At 39.3% G+C, this 26,546-nt stretch overlaps 1 protein-coding gene across 3 annotated transcripts in view; it reads right to left on the reverse strand.

Moving 5' to 3' along the window:
• STAG1 (stromal antigen 1) overlaps window positions 1-26,546 on the reverse strand; it is a 151,049-nt gene that overhangs the window by 71,604 nt on the left and 52,899 nt on the right. For all 3 annotated transcript variants that reach the window (XM_054282401.1, XM_054282400.1, XM_054282399.1), the window contains 2 exons: window positions 26,006-26,170; window positions 14,568-14,664 (listed from right to left, as the gene is read on the reverse strand). In XM_054282401.1, coding sequence (XP_054138376.1) covers window positions 14,568-14,664; window positions 26,006-26,170 — 262 coding nt within the window. The remainder of the gene's footprint in view (window positions 1-14,567; window positions 14,665-26,005; window positions 26,171-26,546) is intronic.

Here is a 26,546-nt window from a genome sequence, read left to right on the forward strand (position 1 = left end):
CACCAATTTGAAAAGCAGTAAGTATCTATTTACTATTTCAACACAGTATTATTTATCCCTGTTCTATTTCCTATGATTTTTACCAAATGCTGTCCACAGAAGTACAAAATCACAGCTTCTTACCTTCTTAGAAGTCTAGAATAGTAGAATAATTTCAGGTAGCAGGATTCCTGACTGTCACTAGTCCAAACCTTTCCCAAAGCAGAGATCCAGCAAGACCAGGTGAGTCTGTCAGTGAACCCACACTGGGTTCACCCAACAAAGGGAGCCCTTCTGCCTCTGGTGCCTGGCCAGCTCATGGCAGAAATGTTTTCCATTCTGTCAAATTAGAATTCCCCACATTTCAACTTCTGTCTGTTACTGTCACAAAACTGCGTGAAGAGTCTGCAGTCCCCTTTTCTATAGTCCTTCAATAATTGAAAGAAGCAGCAAGGTCCTCCTTCAGCCTTCTTAAAGCTGAGCAAGGCTGCTGCCCAGTTTCTCCTCCCCTGAAGGCCTCCTGGAAATCCAGGCTGACTCCCTTAACCACATCACACCTACCCACATTTCATGCTTCAAAGAACTTCAAGCTCACTTTCACAGAAACCAAGGACATTTACTTCAGTGTCCACCCTTCCTTCTACTTTCTATGTGCCTGTTCCATCTGCAGGTTCCCAGAGCTCAGCAGTAACCCACACACAGACTGTCAGCATTGCAACATGCCTTCACATGTTTTTGCTAAAAGGTATCTTCTTTATCAGAGAAACAAACCTCTTGTTACTCAGTGTCAACATCTCTCCAGCTCATAAAACAAAACGCCATAAAACATGGTACCTCCACTTCCCAGAAAGTCAGGAGGCAAAAGATGATCACAGGAGGATTAGACAGCCATGTTCTATCCTCTGTCCCTCAGTCTTTCTGCTTTCCCTGATGGAGCTTTAATCCTTTCCTCAGCCATCTGTTACTCTTATTTCTACCTGTATTTCTCAGAAGTAGTAAAGTAGGGAAGATGAAAGACAAGTCCTAAAAAATACAGAAAGAGAAGTAATTATCTAGAGATTTTGAAATTTTTAATTTTTTTCAATTGATGTGACAGGCTCTAGAGTCCACGAAATATGGTATCTAATAGGAAAACTAGGGGGGGGGGGGGGGGGGGAAGAGAGAAACAAGAGGCTAGACCTTTTGTGCCAAACCTGGGAGTTGCCAAAGATCTGACAGAGCTCAGCAAGCCATATGTGAGTCCCTTACAGCTGCTGATGGACCATCACACTCTGCTCCTTGCTCAGCTGCCTCCTATCCCTTGAGAAAACTGCCCTTTCTTCATTTTCCTCAAGGAAGCTGTTGTTACTTGCATGAGAGCTTCCCACACACAGGTCTGAAGAAATACCCTCAGTTCAGAGCCTCTGCATTTTCCTGTAACTGTTTGCTGCTCCAGCACGTGGAAGGGAAGGATCAGGACTACAGGGGTGTCTGCATTTGGGATCTGTATAGCGCCAAACCTTATTAGCAATGGCACACCAAAGGGACTGCTGAGCTCCAGGTTTCCCAGAGCCAATCCTTACTTTTCAGTGTTCGACAGCACCATCCAGAGAGCCACAAGGCCAGGGCTGACTGGGATCCAAGACATTAAACAACAGTAAAACAGAGGCTTTGTAAGCACTACAGAGCTGCTGCAGAAGGGTGAAGAACTTTATCTGTCAATATGAGAAAAACTGGTATCCTTCAAAGAGTGAGACTGGAGACACAGAAACATCATGGAAACAACTTATATCTAAAACACTTAATTTCCCTCTATAAGTGAAAGCCACCTTCTACCTGCAACATTTCTATGCTTTTTTTGTTAACCTGAAAGACGGAAATGAGACTTGGGTGCACTTCTGTCTGTAACTGTGCTGCCTAATTAATTGTAATATTTTTGTTTAACCAAACCTGGTTCATGGATACCCAGTCTCCCAATGAATTTTACAAAAGCAGGTCATTGAATGGAAGCCAATGAGGTCATTGGGGAATAGTGTGAACCATGACCCCAGTCTCTGTTAATCTCAGCCTCTCACTGAGCTGGAGACAGACAGGGACACACACAGGGAATGCTGCTGCTGCTTCTTCAAGAACAGCTTCACCTGCAGCACAACCACGTCCTGCCCAGCAGTGTGTGTCCCAAACTCTTCGGAGTCACACAGCATGCAAAATTCCAAAATATTGTCTCTCACACAGCTCCATATATCCTGCACTTCATGAGCACATTCAGCTGCTTTTGTATAATTCAGGAAAGTTGAACACAGATACATCTGAAATCCCTCTTTATTACTTCTGCTTCTCATGAAATCACTTTAGAGTATATTAAAGACCAAAGCATTTACTGACAATGACATGTGAAAACACAATGAAAAATTAGCTGAGCTGGCACAAGGCAAAGCCTTTACCTTTCTCTCTCCTCATTTAAAAGTAGGCAAGATGAGAGGAATTCTCCTTTTCTACATAATTATTTCTTTCTGTTTTCTAGGACAACAACCCACTTCCTCTTAGCTATTAGCCCATCCCAAAGTCCCCTTTTACCTTCTGACTATCTGAACACATGTATAGAGCTTTTTTTCTGTAAGGAAACACAAAGAATTTGAGAAATCACATGCAAAAATCCCCTTATCTTTGTGCTTAGAAATTAAAAAGTGCTAAATTTCAGATGCTGTGTGTAACCTTGACTTAGTCTGTGTGTGTGTCAGCTTTGGTGAGTCACCAATCTCCCATGGCTGTCAGCTGTTGCGTGTGGCTTCATTAGCACAGACACCAGAACTGGGGAGGGAACAGGAGCTGTGGAGGTGACATTGTGATCTGGGGAGGGAACAGGAGCTGTGGAGGTGACATTGTGATCTGGGGAGGGAACAGGAGCTGTGGAGGTAACATTGTTGTCCCTCTGAGCGTGCAGCTGTGCTGCAGCCAATGAGTCCAGGAAGAAGTGTGGCAAAGGGGGGTTCTTAGAAGAGGGTTGACAAGGATGCTGCAAATTGCTTTTGCTTTTATTCCTGAGGTTCTTGTAGGAGCCTGGACAATTTAAACTATCTCCAAGATGGTCCCTAAGTGCATATTCCCCATTTTCCAGGTATCCTCCCAGCAGTCTCCTGGATGAATGTACAAAAGAGCAGCACATAAAAAATTGTAACTCCAGGTACTCTGAGTGTGACACCATCCTTTGGGTATGTAAAACCCTACACATAAGAACAAAGGGCAAAGCAGGAAAAGGCCCTTCCTTACCAGAGAACATAAGGAAGAGGGCCTAGGCTCCACTCCTGCTTTTTCCTTACTGCAAATATGTATCTATCAGAAAAAGTCAAGGACTTCAAGTTTCCATTCCATAAACTTCAAGAAGTCTGGGTACACTAAGCTTAGTCTTCAAGCAATTTGAGGAGGAGTAGGAAACCAGTGACAGCAATGGATTAAACATGTCCCATGTTATCTGAAAAACCTCTCCTCTAGGAGTGGCACAGATTTTTCTATCCACTGCCTCAAAAGCTTTTGATATCAATAACTCTGTTCCTGGATTGGCCATTTCCAGAGCAGATACAGGATCTTTACTTAAAAGGGATTTACTAAGATAACCAGAAGAAACCCTGTTGATAAAATGCCCTTAAGGAAAACTAACTTTTAAATTTTTGATTGGAACTTGGCTACTATAGAAAAATAACAGGAAGCATCATATCAAAAGTGAAGTAGTGAAGTTAAAAAACAACACAATGAATAGTTGCTCAACATGTTTTGGCATGGATAAGAGAATGAGAGAGCATATATTAGAGCCAAAATCCATTAAAGTCTGGATATGCTTCTAAAAATACAATGCAAGAGAGAACTGTCACCTCAGAATTGAGAGAAGATAAACTGCTGGAACACACACAGATCACAGCAAATGTTGACAGGACAAATATAAATGGGAATGTAGAAATAGGAGCAGAAAACTAGGAAAGCTCAACATACAATATGTTTCTCAACAGTCTGTGTCTAAGATTCACTAAGGAGTATATGAGAGCAGAATATAAAAATGATTCACCTATATAAACTTATTAATACTAGAAACCCCAAACTTTGCATAAGTAATAAAGCAGCAGGCCTTGAAAAGAGTGCTGAAAGACAAATAGTAATAAATGGCAGATGAAATACAAGAGGGAATGAATAGTCTGAGTATATTAATTAACATAAAGATAGTGGACTCAAGGGGGGAAATTAATCAAGTGCTGCTAAGGAAAAAGGAAAGAAGAAAAACACAGAGGAGCACTGCAAGTAAAGCATGTTTAATCGGAAAAATGCCTTAAATTCTTAGTTATAACTCTTCTTACACTGCTTTGGATCCTCTACCTTACACATTTAACAACCAGAAATAGTTGAAATGCTATATTTCGTGCAAATTAAAAACGGCTGTGTAAACACACCATGTAATTCCTGGTAGATACACAAATGTAAGACACAGAATAAAGGAGCCAGCTGACTCACAGAATGGTTTGGGTTGAAGGGATCTTAAAGCTCATCTTGTCCCAAGTCCCTGCCATGGACAGGAACACCTTCTATCAGACCAGGTTAACCAACCCTGTAACTCCTCTGGTTGTGTGTTACAGCTTTGTGGAAAAAAAATCTTTAAAGTGGGAAAATACACAAATACAGCAAAAACGGAAATAAAGAAAATACAAAATATTGCTTTACAATATTTTTAAAACAAAATATTTCAACAGAACCTTCATCAAGCGTTTTATCTTGTAAGGGGCATGTAATTTTTGCAGTATTTTGTAACAAACAATATTTTTTCCCCCCACAGCTTTCAGCACTTTCAGCAAATTTTCCTTTTAGGACTTTTCAGTCTCCCTCTCCCCCACTGTAAGTTTAAGATGTCTGGAAGCCTTAGTATCTAGGTGCCTTCCTGTAACACACTCACATTTTTTAGTTTAACCAGAAGGCTGAGTTTACCATACAGTACCTGGGTTTTTGGGCATGATTACACTCTCATTTCTGTCAACACAGACTCTTAGCTATCAATTGCTTTCTGGTCCTTCCCCCATGAATTGTCCTTGAAGCTCACAACATAAACACCAAGGGGTGTCAGACTATGGATCACCTGCTTGATGAGAATATTCAAAAATGGAGTTAGATTGTAATTCTGGCCCGGTTCAGTGGTGTATTCTGGCTTCATCATTCTGCACTAGCTTAAAGCAGTCTGCTCATCAGGTGAAAGGAGAAAACTGCTATTTTAGCTCTTGAAGCAAAGCAAAACCACAGGATGTATGCCTGCCTGCCTCTCTTTTCTCCTGCTTCCTAAGCTCCTCTGTGGACATGTGTCCAAAAAAGAACATATTCCTTTCCTGCAGTTTTCAGAATCCCTAATTTCTTCCTTTCCCCTTATACTTTGCTGCATTTAAAGGCACAAGTTTACCTTTCCATCTTTCATTCCACTGTTACAGATGTTTCAGTTTCCTCTTCTCCTCCTTGCATTTTCCCTACAAATGAGACTTCATACATGTAATTAATTTTTATAAGTCTCTAGGGAGACCTTGTACCACCTTCCAGTGCATAAAAGGGCTCTAAGAGAGCTGGAGAGGGACTTTGGACAAAAGCCTGGAGTGACAGGACAATGAGGGATGGCTTCCCACTGTCAGAGGGCAGGGTTTGATGGGATATCAGGAAGGAATTCCTCCCTGTGATGGAGATGAGGCTCTGGCACAGAGCAGCTGTGGCTGCTCCACCCCTGGAAGTGCCCAAGTCCAGGCTGGATGGGGCTTGGAGCAACCTGGGATAGGAGAAAGTGTCCCTGCCCATGGCAGGGGGTGGAACAAAAGGAGCTTTAAGGTCCCTTCTAACCCAAACCATTCTGGGATTCTGTGACATTTAATACCTGGTTGCTGATATTACAGGTTGACAAGAGTAATAAAGAAATGCAGGGAGGGCTGCCCACTTTCACAATCCCTGCCACCATAAACTGTTTGCATGAGATCAAAGTCTCCAACTCCCTAAGGGTTAAATGCATTTTTCATCACAGTGTGATGTCTCTCCCTGTTTCCACTCAGAAGGAACTGCAAGCTTTGCTCAGCACAGGCAGAAGGGAGCCCTTCCCAGGCTGAGGACTGCTTCCCTTCCCCAAAAGCAGCCTGCTCTTCCCAAGGAAGTAGCCAGCTCTGAGCTCTATAAAGTGATTTTTACACACAGCACATAGTTAAAGAACAATCCTGCTGTTACAGGCTACCATGGAAACCAGAGGGGAAAAAAGGGCTGAATATTAAAATTTGAGAGTGAGAATATCCATCACTGCTATTACACAAAATGGTTTGCAAATGCTCCTATTAATGGGTCTGGGCTAGAACCTTTCCTGTTTGTCACTTTCTCCTCTAAATGCTACAAGTGGAGCTGAATAGAGGACAGAGAAAATATTCAAAAATCTTTACAGCTCAAGTGTATTCACACACCACAAAAAGGAGAAAAAAAAGAAGTATCTGTTTGACAGAATAGCAAGCAACTCCAAACACAAACATCAACATTTAAACTCTAATCCATGGGTTTAGTTAGAAGGTGACAACAAATATATTAAAGAATGAAACATCAGAATAAGCTGTTGGTTTATTCTTAATAACAATTCTTTCTGTTTTTTGAGAATAAGCATATGACACCAGTAAGGCAAATTTCTGCATCTCTACATCAACAACAAACCTCCACTATTTGGTCCCAGCCCCACAAGCCTGGCATCTTCAGGGGAAAAAGGAGGGGGAAAAGTGAAAAAGAGAAAAAATTACATTAATTAACAAATTTTGAGACCAAAGAGTAACTCAGCCTGGCTTTCTGCACCATTATCACTAAGATTAAATCCTTTGTAAATCAGATAAAAAATTCATGGCAGTTCAATCTCGTTCCTTTGTTTATCAGGACTTAAGATTCAATCTGGTATTGAAATACCCATAAGTGGTGCAGCGGTGGAATGTGAGCAGGACTGGATGTGCTTCAGAGTCCACTTCTTCCAATTTAGGATGTCTCTTCTTTGAAACCCAACCTTTTTTTTTTTCCCCCCTTATATCCAGCAACTCCTGAATGCCTGCAGATTAACAGAATATTTGCTTTGGTCTAACCTCTTTCTTTGTGCCAGAGAATACCACTTTTCCATTAGGATACAGAGTCTTTCTTATCATCCCCATCTTCTTCTCTTCAGAAATAATTACTGCAGTGTATCAGCCCCACACTTAATCAAACAAGTCTATGGCTTCATTAATGCAGAGAGAGAACTGTAATTATAGTGTTTGCTGAGAGAAATATCTTTTTTGCAATTTAATTCCTACCCTTGGTCTGAAAAAACTCTGACTAAACCTTCAGCAGAATTTGCATGTTTGGAAAGGCCAGAGACATGAGTATTTTCCCAATTTGTAATCCAGTCAGAAAGCATCTAAGATCTAGTGGTATTTGGTTGCTTTTTAGAATTAGTTCTTGCCTTCTCAGGAAGCACCTGTCATCTACAGTAAATCCAACAATGTATCTCACACACAGTTAGCAAACTCATACACTGACATAATCCGTTCACTACGCTGAGAATAATACTGCAAAAATAAATCAGACTAAGGCTTTTACTCCTCTGCTTAGTACAGAGGATGTTCCTCCTGTAATAAATTTGTATAATACAGAAAAAAAAACATAAATAAAAAGGAAATGACACAGATCTGGCTAGTAAGGCAGCAACTACCCAGAGTTATTAACACCAAGAGATATTTACTGCTCTTCTCTTGAAAAGCTGCAGCATTAAAAGCATGGCCTAACTGAGAGACTCCTCAAGTTTCACCTCTGTAGTCATGTGAGCAGCCCTATTTTCCAGATCAATATGGTTATAATTAAATTAATATAGTGGAAAACAAGCAATAGTATTTGAACTCCTTGCATAATTTTTCTCCAATAAGCAGTGCCAAAAATAATTTTACAAGCTCTGAGTTTACTTAGTAGTGCACAGGGGCAGAACACAGACTTTGTTCCAAGCTTACAAGGAGTGCTTTCATTTTCAGCAGAAATTTGAACTTATTATACAGAACTAGCAATGCAGTATTCATTTCATAGCTAATTTGTCTTTCCTTACATTATAGATTCGCTCTAAAATATTCTAGTACCATGAGTTCTGTCAATTAATTCAATAAATTTATTTTAAATTATTTAAAATTTATATTGATTCATACCCATAGATTAGTTAATAGCTGATTTTAAGCCAGCTCTTTTTTGGTCTGCTGTTGTACATGCAATGTGAATAGTTTGATATATTCAGGTAGCAAATAATAAAAAAAAACATGTTTGGTTTAAATTGCTGTTGCTCCTGCTACCAATTCGTAGAGGGAAACCTTGGACTGCAGTCAGAACACAGCACAGCAGGTATTTCATTCAGATTTTCAAACAACAAACCAGTGTGCCCTTCCTTCCTGTCTCCTGCACAAAAATTAAATTCCTCTGGCTTTTTCCCACTTGTTTTTGAAAGTAGCGGGATGCATCTTTTGGGAAAGAGATGCCATTAGTTCACAAGTGGCTATAAAATGTATTGCACTACTTCAACACTTTTTTACACTTGCAAATGTTTTTTTTTTAAATTTTTCAACCCTTCTCATCCCCAGAAGACAGGAACAAGTAGAGTTTAAAAAAATTAAAAAGAAATTACAATTACTTTCCTTATAGCTAAAGAATCTTTGAATAGCTAAAGAAGAAGAAAAAGAAATAGTAAGGAAGTAAGTACATGAGATGACAAGTACAAATTCATTCAGCAGCAAACAAACAGTAAAAACCTTTTTGATTTAAAACTATACACACAACAAAACCAAAGCTTTAATTTCCAGAATGTCAACAGATATTAACTATTTGTACTTCTTCACAAAAAACGGATTTTGACACAACCATATTAATTGTCAAGTGTCTGATATGAAGTTTTTAACCCTACCTAGAGCCATTTAAAGAACTAATGAAACATTTAATGTATGCCTAGCAATCTGATTTACCTTCCACTCAAGCCATTTGCATCCTACTTTTAGTTTGAATTTTGTAAGCTTTCACTTCTAGATAAACACAGTGTAAAAATTACCTCAAGGCTCAGAACCAAGAAGTACAAAGTTCAGCTCCTGTTTATCTACATCACACATGAAATTAAGATCACGCCATTTCCATCCTACAGTCTTATCTTCCCATTTTTAATGTGGTTAACAGCATGTTTTAACTGCTTTATAGTTATTGGGGTACATTTATTTCTTTATACTATGCATACAAAATATTTTAGAAATCCTTGCCATTGCTATGACTTAAATCCTACACAAATAAGTAACAATTTTTCAAAATGTATATTAGTTCTTACTTTGTAACATTCTCCCCTATATTCACACACTGAAAGGGATTTTGTTGAAGAAACTGTGAGAAAACAGACTTTATACACTTAATAAAAACACAAGCTCCAATGCAATGAATTGCACTATTTTCTAATTTGGTCACAATACAAAATATTTAAGATATCAACTTCTTAATAATAACTGAATGACTCAAGAGGTAAAGCTTTTTAGCACATGCCAAAGTCAGCCAGATTTCTCACTCTGGGCAGTTCCTTGCAAAAGGCCCATATGCAGGGAATTAAGATTTACCAAAGTCATCTTTGTGGTCCATAACATCCACCTGTACAGAACAACTATTCCATTGATCACAAAACAAAACCATGGACAGCTCATTTTTTTAGACCATTTCTCTAATTACCATGTTAGACCCCCTTATTAAAATATTATTAATCAGAGTAAATAACACTATTTCCTGGCTAATTTGCTTCTGGAATTCTTTCAAACAGCAAAGTAAGCGCTTGCTTGTTCACTGCTTTTGCCAGACCATACAATGGCTACTCTATGCTGCTTTTTCCTGATTTTAGCCTTCAATTTCCTTTGGCAAAGCAGAAATCTATTAGTTTGCCCTTAATTAAGCTCATAGAACATTAATAAAAACCAAAATGAGCAAGCTAACTCAGAACTCCTGCACTTATTGGCAGGGTTTATGCCATTCAATCAGAATTTGACAGAGGATCTAGAACAGGTAAGGAACAAGCAGGCACTCAAGGATGAAGCAGGAAGATAATGTGGAACCCCAAGTGTTTAATTCACAGGAAAAGTTCCACAAAGGAGTCTGGCTTTAAGTCCTGGGGAAAGAGTTAGACAGATCTCTGCTTACTCACAACTGAGAAAAACCCAGCCTTAAGCAGCACCAGCAATCCAGGCTGACAGGTGACAGCTGGAGTATTTGCTCATCAATGACCACATCTGAAAACCTGCTTAAAAATGTACAGGTTTCTGGCTTAGCCAGCATAAAACAGATGAGAGGAAAGGCTAATGATGAAGATGGATGAGATGGATGGGAGAGAAGAAATGGGAATAATTTCACTGTGCACTTGAAAGCAGTCAAGTAGTTTCCTCTTGAATTACATGAGACCCTTTTCCCCTGCAAAAGAAAGCTTCTTTTCTCCCATGGACTCAGTGGCTGGTTTTCCTTCACAGCTCAAGAGGCTGTTTCAACCACTAATTGCTTCTGGTTAGGAAAAAAATATTTATTCCACAAGCATGGCTCTCTGCCTTGAAAATGTAGAAAGGTCAGAGTGCTCAAGGAACTTTCTGTTTGTTTTCTATCAATAACAGAAGGCACGAGCTGACAGCCATGCAGATACCCAAGTCAGCTCTAAATCCAGGGAGCTCCAGAAATGGAAACAGCCTGGTTGTCATAGCAGCAGAGCAGGATACCTGAGCTAATTACTCAGTCTGAGAGGCAGAGATAATTAGCCCTGATGCAGCATCACACTGACACAGTTATAATCCTTCTGGGACCTCTCGTACATATTGCTGATTAGACATTTCAGTTTGCTTGCAACCAGCTCACAGAGCTCAGCACTCAATGCTGCGCTTTATATAAACATTCAAAAGAAAAAGAGAAAAAAGGGGGAAACCAAAAATTTGTTCCTACAAAGGAAGCAATGGAAAAGAGCTCACAAAAATCCCCAGAAAACTCTGAACACTCAACTGCAACACTTCTGCAAGGGAGGAGGGTGCCTGAATCCACAATGCTGCAGACCAAAGTATAACAATGGAGATGGAAATTTCAGTAGTGTGGATACACCTCCACCCCCAGTCCAGTGGCACTTAACTGAAAAAAGTGCTTTATCATTACAACAAGTTAATGACATAAAGTTCCCTGTTACCTAATAATGAAAACTCTGAAATTTCACTCCTACCTTAGAAATAAGTAAATACACCACCACCTGCTTTGCAGATTGTAAATCCCACGGAAAATAAACACCAACTACCAACAGACATACCTGTTTTATTTTCAAGGACTGAAAACAGCATTTCTGCTGGTTTTCCACAAAGAAGTAGTATTTTAACACTTACCTTTTCACCTTTCTAAGATACTATCTTATACAAGACCCTCCCTCTAGAAGCAGCAACACATTTTAAAAGGGTCAGAAACAAAAAGTGAATGACTGAATGTATCAGTCATTGTTAACCATTTTTCTTCCACAGAAATTCAACATAATATGATGGAAAAGACTACACAGATAAGCTGTGAAAGACAGGGACTTTTTTGTATTCTCAAAAGGAAAAAGCAAGCAAGATAAAGAAAAATTCTTTCATAATCATTTAACTTCTTTGTAATCAAAATTAGCAAAGGCAACATATGTACAGATTGAGCAGGCAAGCGAGAGGAAGGATGACATGACAAGTGACCAACTCCCATGCAAATCCGCTTATTGAACTGAGATGTTTTGACAGTCCAATAGAAGAAACTTCTCATTTACACCAAATAGCACTCTAAAAACACAAAGATTACTTGAGTCACACTAAAATCTAATCTCCTGCGTTTTTAATGGACATACATTAAATAGATAATCAGAAGAGTTGACAAAAGGACAGATATGCTTGAATATTTATTGAATGCATATTTATTGAATTTTAAATTGCACAGATCTTTTACATTCACCTGCATAAGCTACTAATTTAACAATTGTTAGTACTAACAATTTACATAATACACCTGCTTACTCATATTTACAAGAGATCACTTCTCATTTCAGCAACAGCTCCAAGCAAAGCTGGAAGACGCCAAAAGGTTCATTCAAGCATCTGTGCTGCCCAAGAGAATGGGACAAATACATAAAAATCAATGTTTCTCTAAATAGAGGGGTATTTTTTCAGGGTCAATGGTGTTGCTAAATAAAACAGTTCGATGCTTCAATTTCTAATTAAAGCCAGTAAATGGACACATACACTTCCACCTGCTCAAAACTTCTGAAAGACACATCAAGCTAAATGTAATTTACATATATTTAGATATCAATTGATTCTAAGCACTATTGAATGGTAGATTTATAAACCTAGGATCACAATTTCCTGAGAAACTTCGTCCCAAGTTAGCTGTCCTCCTCCCTTCAGTTAATGATCGCAAATTGTGGTATATTATCAGTCTGCATTTAGATCCGACTTTGGGAAAGGAGGCTGGAGAATCCAAGACAATGTTAGTGGAGCAAACTGAAAAGAAGAAAATTAAGGAAGATAAAGCAATCATTGAGATTCACAAGGGGTGGTTATTTATGAGGAATAGAAATAAGGAAGAATGTCAACTAAGTCTCTAAAGGGAAATAAGGATGTCATAACATATGATCATCCCATGAAAAAGAATCTTTGTCTCCCTCACAAAACACAGAACAACCCCCCTATTTCTCATTTCCATTAAGGACAGCTTAGTATGCACTTTACCTTAAGTGGACTACCAATAAAATCCACTCTCTTTTGATAAGCTCTTATTTATTCTAGAAAACAAGTATATTACTGGAAACTGGAAAGAACTGCACTGTTTGCCAGGATATTAACCCTGTTCTACAGCTGTTACTGTAGCCACTGCAAAGATTCCAGCACAGAGATAAATCTCCCACACACACTATAGACTTGGGAGATAAGAAATTTTTGCTTCCTTCCTCCTACCATTGCTGGTTGGGAGCAGAAGGCACTGAAAGAAGCTCAGCAGAGATAGCCCTGGGATACAGAGCAGAGCAGTGAAAATGAAAAGTCACCATTGAAAGAAAAGCCAAGTAAGTCAATGACATCAGGAACTCACAGTGCTGCTGCCTCCCAGCCAGTCACAGAGAGCTTTTCTGGGAAGCACTTGCTCCAGCAGCATATGGCTGACAGTGGGCATTCAGCCTGCATCACTCACCAACAAGGGCTTTAAAAAATAGGAGTCTGATCAGAGTGCTGCTTTCTCTAATGAGGAGCAAGAAAGGGAGAATAAATTAGAGAGCAGCAGGGGAATGAAGATATTTATGACATGCCTTTACCAAAAGCTTGCATCAACAATATAAACATATGGCCAAAGATGCCTTTGGTTTAATGCTGCCCAAATTCTTGTGGGGTTACTTTTTTTTTTCATACATATACTTCAGGAGAGAGTTAAAAAAAAAAAAAGAAAAAGCACAGAGAATACTACTACTTTCACATAAGCTGCCAAACACAGCCAAAAAATGTTTCATGGTCTCTGTGTGAACAGTGCAGACATTGACACTGGCTGGTAACCTAAGCTCTCACCTTCAGCCCTTTTAGAATGCTCCCAGAGCTTCAGTCTTTCCTGTCATCCACAAAACAACTTTATTTCCTTCAGCTTTGAAAAAGAGTTGCTGAAGCTGCTGATGGTTCCTATTTCTTTTCTCTGATGCTTTTAACTGCTCAAGACTTCACCTTATACAAGAGAAGGAAGAAAAGGGACTTCTATCCAGACCACTTGATGCTTAAAGTTGTGTTCCCACATCAGATACAAAAAGAAGAAAAAGAATTTCTGAATTGTGGGTTATTTTCAACTCTATTCCAAGTAAATTCTAGGAAGCATCACAAAACAGTAAATAATTTGGTTTTGAGCACTACAGAGAGAGTAGAGCTCGCTCTCTCTTCAAGGCTGAGTTAACAGAAAAAAGAAAAGACAACACATGAAAAATTCATTAGAAGGCACAGTGTGGCAACAGAATGCTGGAGTGGCTGACTGCTGCATGCCTGGTAATGGAGACTGCTTAAGTAGGGTACAAAAGGCAGGGCACTCGCTGCTGACATGATAAAGGATCACAGAGGAACAAATAACACTGATGCTTCATCCACAGGAAATCTTTCTTGCTGTGAACTGAAGCCTGATTCCTTCCTCTTCAGTTAAAAAAAAAATCATTTTCCTAAAAAGAAAGAAAAAATATCAAAGTTAAGGTATAGTTACCCATTATTTTTTTCAATTAAAAAATTAGGAAGAAACAGAATGGGAAAATAAAGCTATGCCTACCTGGAGTACAGGATCTTTTGTCTCCTGCTGATGATGAGTAGAATGTCTCTGTGAGGATTTGTACACTTTAGCATGATGACAGCAAAGTGAGAAAGGGCAGCCCTTGACAAACAAGCTTTAAATCAAGTAATTCTGTAATGCAGACAATATTTCTACACAAACCATGCACACAAGGAGCACCAATCCAAGAGTCTTCCCCATCTTTAGAGCATTTGCATTAACACATGTTTGTAGGTCAGATTTATTCTATACAACTTGTTTCCCATGTTCTGTACCTCGACATCCTGAACACTGGATAAAGAAGTTGATTAAATCCAGAAGTGCTATGTCCCTGTCTTGTTTATATGATTCAATCCAGTCGTCCACCACAGACTGTCAAGAAAAAAAGAATACTTATCAGAGACTCTTAAAAAGTGTTTTATTAAAGGCAAATGACTTATTCTTTTCAGAATATAATTTTATAACTGAGCATTTATTTTGCATAATTATACATGTGTACAAATTGAAATATCTATGCACCTTCTCTCAAGGTGGAGACAGAACAAATATTGTTAGACAGCAGAATTATATAATCATTTTCTGGTATTATATTGTATAAACACAAGTTGAAATTGAAATTACTGTAATTTCCCAAAACTACTTAGAGAATTTTTTCAGTGTTAAAATTGTGTTGAAAAAAAGCAAATATTGTTACTCCATTGCAAATGACCAACATATTCCCAGAAAACTGATGACTAGAAATACTTTGGGATAAATACTGATTTTATATTGCATAGTGAATATCCCAGTCAGTCACTCAGGAACAGTGTAAATAGTTCAGGAAAACAAAATATTATGAGGAATACACAGTAAATAAAATAATTCACAGAAGTTTGACTTAGGGTGTTTCTAAGCTACCTGGATCACAGGATAGGAAATTCAGCCAGTTTTCAACTGCCCTCAGAACTACAGTTAGCCACGAGCTATTTTCATCATCTCTGATATTCCAAGCTCCTCAGCTACATCAACACTGTAGGTAAGGAATTGTGTATATTTAATGTAATCAAATATTATGTTTTACTTATTTTATGAGGGAAAAGAAACTTTTCTGTTCCACACATGCAACAGCATTCATTAGGAAAAGCTTGATTATGTTTTCAGAGCACACCTTGCAAATAGATTAGTTTATTCTGGACAGTTCAGGTCTACAATGAATTTCTACAAAGTTAAATTTAAAAAGCCACACACACATAGAAACACCCCACCATGCCCACACAACTGGCTTCTATCATGCTGAAAAGGAATCAATAGGAAAGACAAAAAATTCCAAACAATTTGATCTCTTAGAAAAATCTGCCTTTTTCTTAATTAGCTGTAAGGAGGGATCTTAAAAAATCCCTCTGCAGTTTCCAGTTTATCCAAGTGCAAACTCCCAAGTCTACCCCAGCAGGTGTGTGAGGAAAAGGATGCAGCAAAGCACCTGGGTATGGTCCCAGAAACACAGAGAACTCTGAACTGAGCCAAAGCACTCCATGTTTAACACACATCACTGCACCCACCCTTGAGCCAGGAGCAGACCAGCAGTACTATCATGTTATCCAACAACCAGCATCAATCTCTAAACACCCAGCTGGCCAGGAAACTCAGTTTTCACAGGTTTTGCCTCCCAAAACACACACACACACCCAGTAGGAGAAGCAATCTTAAAAAGGAGTCCATCTGCTACTTAGAAGAAATTAGAAAGCAAGTCTTGGCCTCTAATTAAGCTTCACACAAGATGAGGAAGCAGCAGCACAAAATCAGTTATCTAGAATGTTATCTCACTGTTATGTCATCATGAATTCAGCCCTGTTCCTGGAAGTATCAATCATTTCAATCAATCAACAAAAATTCTCCAGGGCACAGAAACCAAATGTAGCCAAATGTAAAAAGTATTTACTACACCAAATATTGACAGAGCTTAATGACCAGGCTGTTGGTGTGCTACCAATTTACAAGATTTGTTTGAACAGCTCTATTACTCTAGATATCAGAACATGCAATTGCCAGAGCTATTTTTTACACCAAAGAAAATAGCAGCTGTGCAGGGCCAGGAAACAGCAGTTGTACAGGTTCACCTGCCCAACAGAGCTTACACATGCAGGGAAAAGCATAAGAAAAGGACAAGAATACACTGATATTTCTGAGTTACTGTCCCAGATCCTTAAGACCCCAGCAAATTTCTTCTGTCATGGATGTGTCTGTCTAAACCAGCTTTACATCTACATTATCTCACAGCAGTGTGTAAGGGCTAGTTATTCACTGCAAAATGAAAGAACAGTTGTGTTTTAAACTTGCCAATTGTTAGATCCATTTGATGTGACTCAATTCTTATGAAACAAGAAAAAACAAATTCCAACTCCTTGTTTGCATTTTCCATGCTTCCATCTGGTCACCTCTTTCCAGGCAGAATAATCCTACCCTGTGCCATGTGGCTTGCCCAGAAATAATTCTGTATCTTTATTCTTGCCCACTCTTGTCACACATCTCCTGACAGTTTCTGAAGTCTACTATATTCTTCTTTGAGCCTGGGAAATCTCAGTTGCTTTCCCTTAGTGTTAATATCTATTTTCCCAGCATCTCTTCATTATCCACAGCAGAGTTTCACAGAAAACATTCCCTGTGGAAGTAAGGCTGGCCCAAGAAATTCCCTCCCACGTTCAGTCTGACTCCTATTTGTTGCCACAACACACTGCCCCTTCAGCCATGCCACTGCAGCTTCTCATGGGCTGTGCTATAAATACTGCCAATTAACCCATCTGGACTTAAAAAAATGGGGAGCCAAGGAAAAAATGTGAAGGAATACCTTTAAATTTTGCTTCTGTTTCTTTTATAAAATTATTTAAATTATTTTTGCGGTACTATCTCAAACCGCAGCATCAGTGCAGCTCCTCTCACTTCTGTTTATCTGTCATACAAAAAGAATTGTGTGGGACACATTGTGTCCTTGGGCACTGGGGCCCACTCTGTCCTACCAGCGGGGCACTTGCACCTCAACCCAAAACCATCATGCAATTTACAGAAAAATAAAGACAAGTGGCTCATCTCCAGACTTGGGGACCAGACTTGAGGCAGTGCAGTCTTCAGTGGCAGCAGTAGATAAGAAAAGCAGAAAATCAGAGCAAAGGTTCTCAGAGGGACAGCAGGCAAAGACTGTCCTGACCTCCCAGAGAAGTGAGAAAGCTGGGAGCAAAATCTGAATTTGTGGGTAGGCTTCCTTTGATCTAACTGCATGCACAAGCTCTCAGTGCCTTGGCACTCCCCACTGTGTGTGACACACCCAGGCACAGTCAGTGTAACTCCCTGCTGTGAACAGGTACCTGTGGAGAGCTGGACAAGGGAATTGAGCTGTAAATGTTGTGTTTACCCCAAGAGAGCCCCACTGACTGAGGGGCTGCAGGAAACAAGTCACACACAGGCACCTGTGCCAGCATCTGCACAGAGCCACACAAACTGCATTCACTAAGCACTAAAAATCAGTGCCCCAAAATAACACCCAGAGCCCCCACACACTCAGCCCCTGTGCACACTTGGCATGCTGGCTGCCTAATTCTGTTAGAGATTACAGTTTAAGGCAACAGGAGATGATGAAGCCAGACTACATATGCTACAACAGTTGGAACTTAATCAAACTGTTGACTTTTGATGTAACTGAAAAGAGCTATAAAAACTGAAAACACTAGATGAATAAATAAAAATGACACACATCAGACCCAAAAGAGAGACCAAGTATCAACTGAACCAAGACAAAACAGCAGTAATGCAAATACCAGGAAAAAAGACTGAATACAAGCAAAAAAGGAATCAAACCACAGGCAGCGGTGTAGCAAATGGTGCAACATGCAAGCCTTGCCAGGAATGGAATTATTTTGCATAAATATGCATAGAGAGAAGGACTCCTATTAAAAACAAGGATTTCTAACCAACAGGCCCCAGGTAACAGCAAACCCTCTTTTTATGCATAATCCAAGAGCAAACTCAGGGAAATGGCCCACATTTGATCCCCTTGCCCAGAGACCTCCTGTTCTTGCCCCTCCCTGTCACCTGTCCCAAGCACAAACCATTAACACCTTGAAGGCACAAGAGGTGACAGGAGGGAAGGACCAGGTGGCCCTTTCAGAAAGGAGGTAGCTACAAGCAGGTTCCATCCTCCAGAATCCATCTCCACAAGTCTCCCTGCTTACTGCCACAAAACACCTAAGAAATAGGGCAGCAAGAGATTGCATGAGCTGCTGCAGTGTTACCCACCTGCTTCCAGATGTTTTTACCTACAGATGCAGTGGGGAGCATGGATTCACCATATGGAAATGGGCACTTACATGCTGTGCATGAAATACATGATCAATTCAGCACAGGACCTACAGGACACGTGCTGCAGCCTGCCCAGGGGCAGCACATCCATGCTCTTGGGATTCACCAACTTCAAGGCACACACACAAGGAAAAGCCTCCCTTGGCAATGAGCTCAGTTCCACAGACAAACCTCCAAATGACTCCAGTAACACCAACAGCCTTCCTCCACTCTCTGCTGTCAGGACACAACTGGACACATGCACACACACTTAGATACGAGCACACAGGCACACACATGCACCACATCTCTGGGTCAGTCAACAAGTCCATACAGGTACATCACAAAAATAACTCAACCATTTTTTAAAATTATGAAATTGCTTCTATTCTTATGAGAACTGAGTTAAAAAAAATCAAGGATTCCTGCAAATGGCAGATGATGTATGGTACGCATACAGAGTCTGTACAAAGATTTTCCAAAGCCTGCAGTGGTTTTCAAAAGAATCTCACAGAAATGAACTCTTTGGTGAGTCTGTTTTAAGAACTACCACAGAGCATAATTTGAAGAATATGCCAGGTAAGCAACCCCACAGAAATAAGAAGCCTAAATGAAGTCAAGCAAATAGCAGAATAAATGAGCCTGAGTAAATAACTTCAAATCAATCAACTTGGAGGAATATTGACCTTCACATCCCAAAGTCTGCTAAAAGATAAACCAAAGCATTTTATGGTACTGAGGAGGGACAGCAGCTTGGGGTTGCCAGTAAAAGCAAGTCAGAGGCAATGAATGAAATAATGAAGCTAGTGATCCTATTACCTCCTCTAGGCTCTGCAGTTATGAATCCATTTCATACTCCTCCAGTGTGAGAGAATTTTGGAGCATTAAGTGCTGGAGGAAGCAAAGGGACTGACTGCAGAGGACACCTTGCCAACTCATGTAAATTAGCACAGTCCCACTAAATATTAATGAAAGCTGATTTCAAAAAAAGCTATTTCACAATTTCAATTAAGTAACAATCTGGCAACAGTGCTACAAACAAAAGGGAAAACAAATGACACCATATTCAAAGTTCATGTTAAAATGGAAGATCTCAGTCAACTGTAAACCAAGGCAAATCGAGTATAAAGAACTTTAAATAATTTGCCATTTCATACAACTGATCATGGACACGCTTCATTTACAGTGAATATGAAAGAAAAAATTCACTCTAGAATGTGTGTGCAATGTGTTTACATCAAGGTAGAAAAAATTCCAAAAATCAAAGCTTACACTAAACCTCAGCAAAAAACCCAAAGTCACTCAAATGAAACTTTAAACTGATTAAAAAAGGAATGCACTGTGACATTAAATATTTCAATAACCTGTATAAAGAGCAACACAAATAGAAAAGCAGAAAATACACTTTAACAGAGAGTGAGAACTTAGTACACTAAAAATAAGGACGGGGGAAAAAAAGCAAGTAGTGAGAGACTTAAAACACTCTGCATAAACATTTTTAAGTGAATCTGTTCAGGTTGGGTTTTTTTAAAAAAGAATTAAAGCTTTTTAAGGATAAATTTTGCGCAAATTGAAGAAATTACACAGATGGCTACTGGGGAGAAGGTAGTTCCTAATGTGAGAAAGTACATGCAGTTTAGATTGGGCAGTACACTCCAGGATGAGTGCCTGGCTGCATTCCAAACTGCAGGCACAAAGTCTAATATGCACCCAGTGAAAACCTAATACAAGGATAATAAAAATGAACTGCAGCTTGAGGACATGCACTTTATTCTTTTTCTCTAAGGATCATAATTTTAAATTATGAAAGAGTTCATACCTTGCTAATAACTATCATGCACTTCCTGATAAGTCAAAATTATTGTCTTTTAAATACCTCAAAAATCTCACTTTAGATAAGAGTAAGCAAAGATGAGAATTTGTTTGCTGCAGTGTCTACCTATGTAACTTTTTAATTTCTGAACTACAGAGAGGAAAGGAATATACAGTTCTAGAAGTATTTCTTCCCAATAAAACTATAGGATTTGTAATCTCCATACAGGATTATCTGCTTGGCATTTTGTGTAAATACCTATTTCTACGCAGTAAACTGGGCATTAAATATGATTACACAGGGAAATCAGTGTAACATGTTGCACTGAACCATTTGGGAGAAAAAACACTACCAAAAGAAAAGAAAAACTCACTATTCTCTTAGGAGAATCTTAGAATGATAAATGTTAACTGGCATTACACTGAGTACATAAAAGGTACTGGGAAAATTCTGCATTCACATGGACTAAAACCACAGAACTCCTGAGGCTGGGCACTCTTGCCCAGCACATCCACAGTACTCAGAGCAGCAGCTCCTCACCTGAGGGCCCAGAAAAGGTGGGTGCACCTTACAAAGCTCCCACCAAGAAGATTTTCTAAGGTGTACAGAACTCCTGCAAGTGCTCAACTCTCACAGTTGACATGTTACACCATTTCCAAGGGGCTGTGTCTGTTTAGGCTGAGCCAATCATGGGCATGAATGATGCCACAAAGCATCAAAACTGCTCATAAACACTGAGCACCAGAATGAAAATATACTTAGAGGGGTGCGAAAACAAAATGGATTTATTCCAGTAAGAGATCCATCAATTTATTAAAACACCTGATTCTCATTCCTTTGCTAGCATGGTTTGTAAAGGGCTCACAGATCACCCCAGACACTTCAAAAAACATCAACATTCTACACAGCAAAAGAATTCCCTGCCTTCAAATATAATGAGTATTTCCAGGTACAAATGCTTCCACACACTGCACTACTGACACTTAACAGCAAAATCATCTCACATCTTATTAAATCACAAAGGAAAAGAAGCCTTATGTGATGACTGCAGAAAATTTAATTTGGTATTAAGGGATACTCTCCTAATTAATTAATGCTTCATTTGGTGGCTAAATTGTTCCCAGTGTAACAACTATAGAAACATGTACCTAGTTTTGATTTTTTTCTTTTAATTCAGTACCATACAATCAAAAGCACAGCAAGATTAGGCTACAGAAAAAATCTATTGAGCAAAATGAAGATGCTAGTTTAAATGTTAATAACAGATGCAGTAATTTTGCCCAGTAAACTTTAGAGACTGCACACTCAAACTCCTAAGGAGTTTCTGAGACAATTTAGGGAAACCCTGAGCTATTATCCATCCTTCAACTGGAGAATCCAGCAGTTAAAATACAATCGATTATAATTAAACTAAAACATGCATTTAACACAAAAAGCATGGGTAATACTTCATATATGTCTGGATATTTTTAATCTTCAAAGACCTTCACTTTCAGAAATAGCTGAGGGAGACACAGAGACGTGATCTGGCAAAAAAAACACTTCTAGAGGGAGAAAAGAAACTCTGAGAAGGGAGAGCCATTGAGGCCACTGAGAACAGACACCACAGGGGCCCTGAACTGCCAATGGTCAGAGGTAGGGAGAATACCCAAAACTCATTTTTACCACCTCATTCCCTTTCTTAGCTGCCACTGTCAGAGACAGGCTGTTGGATTTTTGCTGCAATCCAGCTACAACTGCTCTGATGTTTTTAATCTCAAGGACTCATGTAAAAACACATGTAATTCCTCCTGCATAAGGTAAATATGGTTCTACAGTCACTCCAATCAGGAATAAATCTGTCCTACTGCCAGAGATGGACTTCTCAAGGCAGGGTAAGCAGTGCTACAAATACAGCTTTGCTTGGGCAGCGAGGGAGCCCCAAAGGACACAAACCCCCATGTGCCAAGATGTGCAGGTGAGAACAGTGAGGAGCCCCATGCATCCCTGATTTCTGGAATGACAAGGAAGAACTGGTGGCACCATGAAAAATTCCATTTCAACACACCAGATAACTGGATACTTTTCTTAAAATACTTGCTGGCATATAATGGAGCCATATTTATTCTGAACTATGTCTAATCAACACCAAGATTACCTTTTATTACCTGAGCATAAGCAGAGGCAGCAATTTTTAAGAGTTTTTTTCCCCTCAAAATCAACCTGTGCTCTGTAGTGAACTGCTAACAACAATAAAGGGTCACTGGTAATGCATGGAATATTGCAGAATCATCAAGGCACAGATCTGTTCATGTTTTGTACTGAACTCTTCCTACAATTACTGATGATCCATTCTCTCTGATGTTTTAGGGGAACAAAACTCCTTTGCAGATGAGAAAGCAGAACACTTCTATGCTTGGTTTGACCACCAGTAGCACAAACTTCATTACAGATAACTGCTCATACCTCATGAGAGATTGGCAGTCTGAGTCCTAAACAAAATCTGATCTCATACAGGTTCTTTATTTCCCTGTCATCTTAACAGCAGGGTCAGAGATCAATGCAGAGATGTCTGAAGATTTTAGCTACCAGTCAGTAGCAGTGAGCAGAGGCTCTCCCAGGCCTTCATTCCAACCAGTGGGCAGCTGAGAACATGAGAAATGCTGATAGAGACCCTGCTGCCTATGGAAGTTCAGAGCAGGGAAATGTAGAGGATACAGCTGTCACCATAAAATGATAGAACTAAAAACTGAATCTATGGAAGAGATAAATGACAAAAAGCAGAAGAGTATCATGTTTAACTAGGAAAACAAGAACCACTAAAGAAGTTCTACAACAGTCCTAATGGAGTAACACCTGAAAGTGTACCTGCAGAAAGCATGAGCAGAAGGTCATGTCACACTTCATACACAGAGAGCTGCTGACAGAACAATTTCTGAAGCCCTAACTGTACAAAAGGTTACAGAGCAAATGAAAACCACTGACAACTGTCTGATACCAACTTAATGTGGGCATCAAATAGATTTACAGAGTTCAAGCAAGACACAAGCTGCACCCCATGACAGAGGCAAAGATTTTATGCAAAGAGCAATCCTGGAGTTATGTACACTTGAAATAGAAAAATTAAACTGATTTTATTTCCCTGGAAGAAGCAAGCAGCAATGAGCCTAAAGAGAAGTAATAAATGAATCCTGCTGTGAGAACCAAAATAGAGATGCTTAGAAGTGAAAATTGAATTCAGCAACAGACTTTTATGAATTGGCATCACAAAGCCAGAAAAATCTAACAACTAAAAAAAAATTCTAAAAACAAACAGCAGGAGCAGATAGATCAGAAACGAAAGCACATGATTTCCATGCAAACTCAGGATATATTAATTAAATTTTCCTGGGTTTTCAATGCTAGAAGCAAACTTAGAAGCAAAAGGAAAAAAGTATGTTCATATTACAGGGAAATAACTAAATATTGAGAAATCATATGTTTGGCCAAATACAGCTATATGGCACTTGTTTGAAAACTATAATATTGACAAGATTGCTAACATTGAACAAAAAAACCTGCATCAAAACTATGGAAAAACAAAAATGCCAAGCATTCCTAATTGTTACATCAAAACCTCTAGGCTATTATAGAAAAATATAAGTATAAAGACACTTATAAGTTTGGTTTATAGAACCTGGGTTTCACATGAGATGATTGTCCAGAAGTCAAGGTAAAAAATATTAAATCACATTTTAACTGCATTCTCTCTCCTACTATAGGGTTTCTTTAATTTTTAGTCTATTTTTACCAACAGTAAATTTTTCAAAAGTGCCCAAGCAATACATTCTCCTGAAATTAGGGCTCAAGTAGTTTATGCCTGTTGGCACCCAAGGCCTTCAAACACTCTTGCCTACTCCTTTACTATTTGCATATAATCCCTCCCCTGCATGGATGGTGCTGTGTACTTTTTCTCCTACCTGCAGGTTGGGCATGTGCACATCCATGTACAAATGCATATACATGCAACACATGCAATATCCACATGCATATACAAATTCTCCACTTCTCAAGACAATTTCTTTGTATCTAAACTCCAAAGGTTTCTTAATACAAACATGCAACTTTTTTTTTTGCATTTAATCTGCAAGAGACTTGTGTCAGCATCTCTTTTGAAATAGATAAAATGTAGCAAAGTCAATTCCACACACACACAGAGTCATCAAATATCAAAGCAATTGCTCATTCCTTTCTGTTTGGCTTCTGCAAATATCAATAACTCTAAGTCAACTACACTACATAAAGTATATTGTATGTTCTGTACCACAGTAAAACCAGAAAATAGACTCCAGATGTTTCCTCAATTCCTGCCAAAAACAAAATTTGAAAAAGTGCTGAAAACCAAACAAAGTTGGAAGCCCTGTTGTAGGAAAAAAGGCATAAGGAATCCATAGCTTTGTTACAAGTAAATTTGTTCTGTCTTCACCTACTAGATAAGAAGGGTCAATCCTGAATAAGTGTAAACACAGAAACTACTACAAAAAGAAAATTCTCATTTCCTTCCTGAGTATTACTTCTTTTAAAACTAAACCTCATATTTTCCACACGTTTGAGACAGAAAATTTTCAACAACTTTCACTCATTTGCAATATATGTGATTTCTGTGAGACTTGAAAGAGGCCTAGGTTTTAGCTACACTGAAAGTAATATTGAGAATGGGACTTAGGAGCTAATTTTCCTAATTTGTACTTTTCTCTTGTTAGTCAGCATCAAAACAAACTAACTGATACTGCCTAAGTCCTGCGTTGTTGAAATGCAAAGTTAAGGAGGTTTGGTTAAATAATCCATCAGAGCAGGAGTGACTGCTGGCTTTGGACTGCATGGGCTGAAGAGTGTTTTGGGCCCATTGTTTCTCCTTTGCATTTCAAAACCAAGAGCTGCAGCACAGCAGCTTACAAAAACCACACAACACTCAATACCAATCCTTTGTGCAGGGTCTTGAGGTGAAACTCACCTGCCCCCACACATCCTGTAAAGGCCCCTGAACTGATTAAAACATAAGAGGGTAAGAAACATTTCTAGAGGTAACTAGGACAAGCTAATTTCACAATAAATAAAAATTTGCCTTCAGGATGTGTCAATGTTTTTCCCCAGACTCAGTGGAAGTCTAGGCAACTAGCTTATCCCTCACCTGCTGTCCTTTTGGGGACAGCAGGAATGCAAGTTCCAGGGCAAAGCACTCCAAACTGCTTATGTGAGCAGGTATTCTTGACAAAAAGAGTAAACAAAAAAAGTTTGGATTTATCATTATTTTCATACACTTTTTGGCCATATAAAGCTTGCTACCGGATATACTTTGAGGAACTGCTTAATATCAACATATATTTTTAACTTAGGAGTAATGAACAAAATAATGGAGAATTTGAAACATATGACCCTGCCAGGTCTCTTGTTCTTCAGCAGGATACATGACAACCCTAAATCAGAACGCTCTCAGTCCTGTACTTTATCCTACACAGTCTGTTGGACCAATGCAGTCATGAGAAAATACTACTGTTCACAAAAGCATAGCTTGGACTGGACTCCAGTCAGGATACACTGAACTGTGAGGAGGAACACAAGAAGATATTTTACCTGCATAGCACTCTTCCCCAGCTTAACCACCTCGAACAAGGTGACAGGGTCCCCCTCTCCATTCTGCTGCGGGTGGCCGTTGGCTCTCCCACGACTCGCTCCCCGAGCTCCGGCGTCGGAACGCCCCTTGTCCGCCGGGGACTTGCGGGGCTTCTTTGTGGCAGACTGGGCAAAGAAAGCCAGCAGAGGGAAAGTTTATTATAGCTACATCTGAAATCATTCAGTGTTTCTTTATACACCCAGCTTATCTTTATAATCCATACATATTACATGGTTACACCCTCACACACATTGATACAAACAAAGATCATGGGATGAGCCAAGCTGGAAGGGATCTCCAGAGGTCTCCAGCCTGACCTCCTGCTCAGAGCAGGGTCAGCTAGGAAAATAAACCAGGACTTTATCCAGTCAGGTACATATAATTTTATTTATCAGTAGTTATTGAGGGACTATTTAACAGCCACTCCATGCCAAGGTAAGTAGTGGTCATTCCAAGACAGTGGTGAAGTCCCAATGCTGGAATACCTGTTGATGTCAGCCC

This window comes from Melozone crissalis, unplaced genomic scaffold, assembly GCF_028551555.1.
Source record: "Melozone crissalis strain CALT ecotype California unplaced genomic scaffold, PUWL_Pcris_2 ptg000034l_1, whole genome shotgun sequence".
NCBI lineage: Eukaryota > Metazoa > Chordata > Aves > Passeriformes > Passerellidae > Melozone > Melozone crissalis.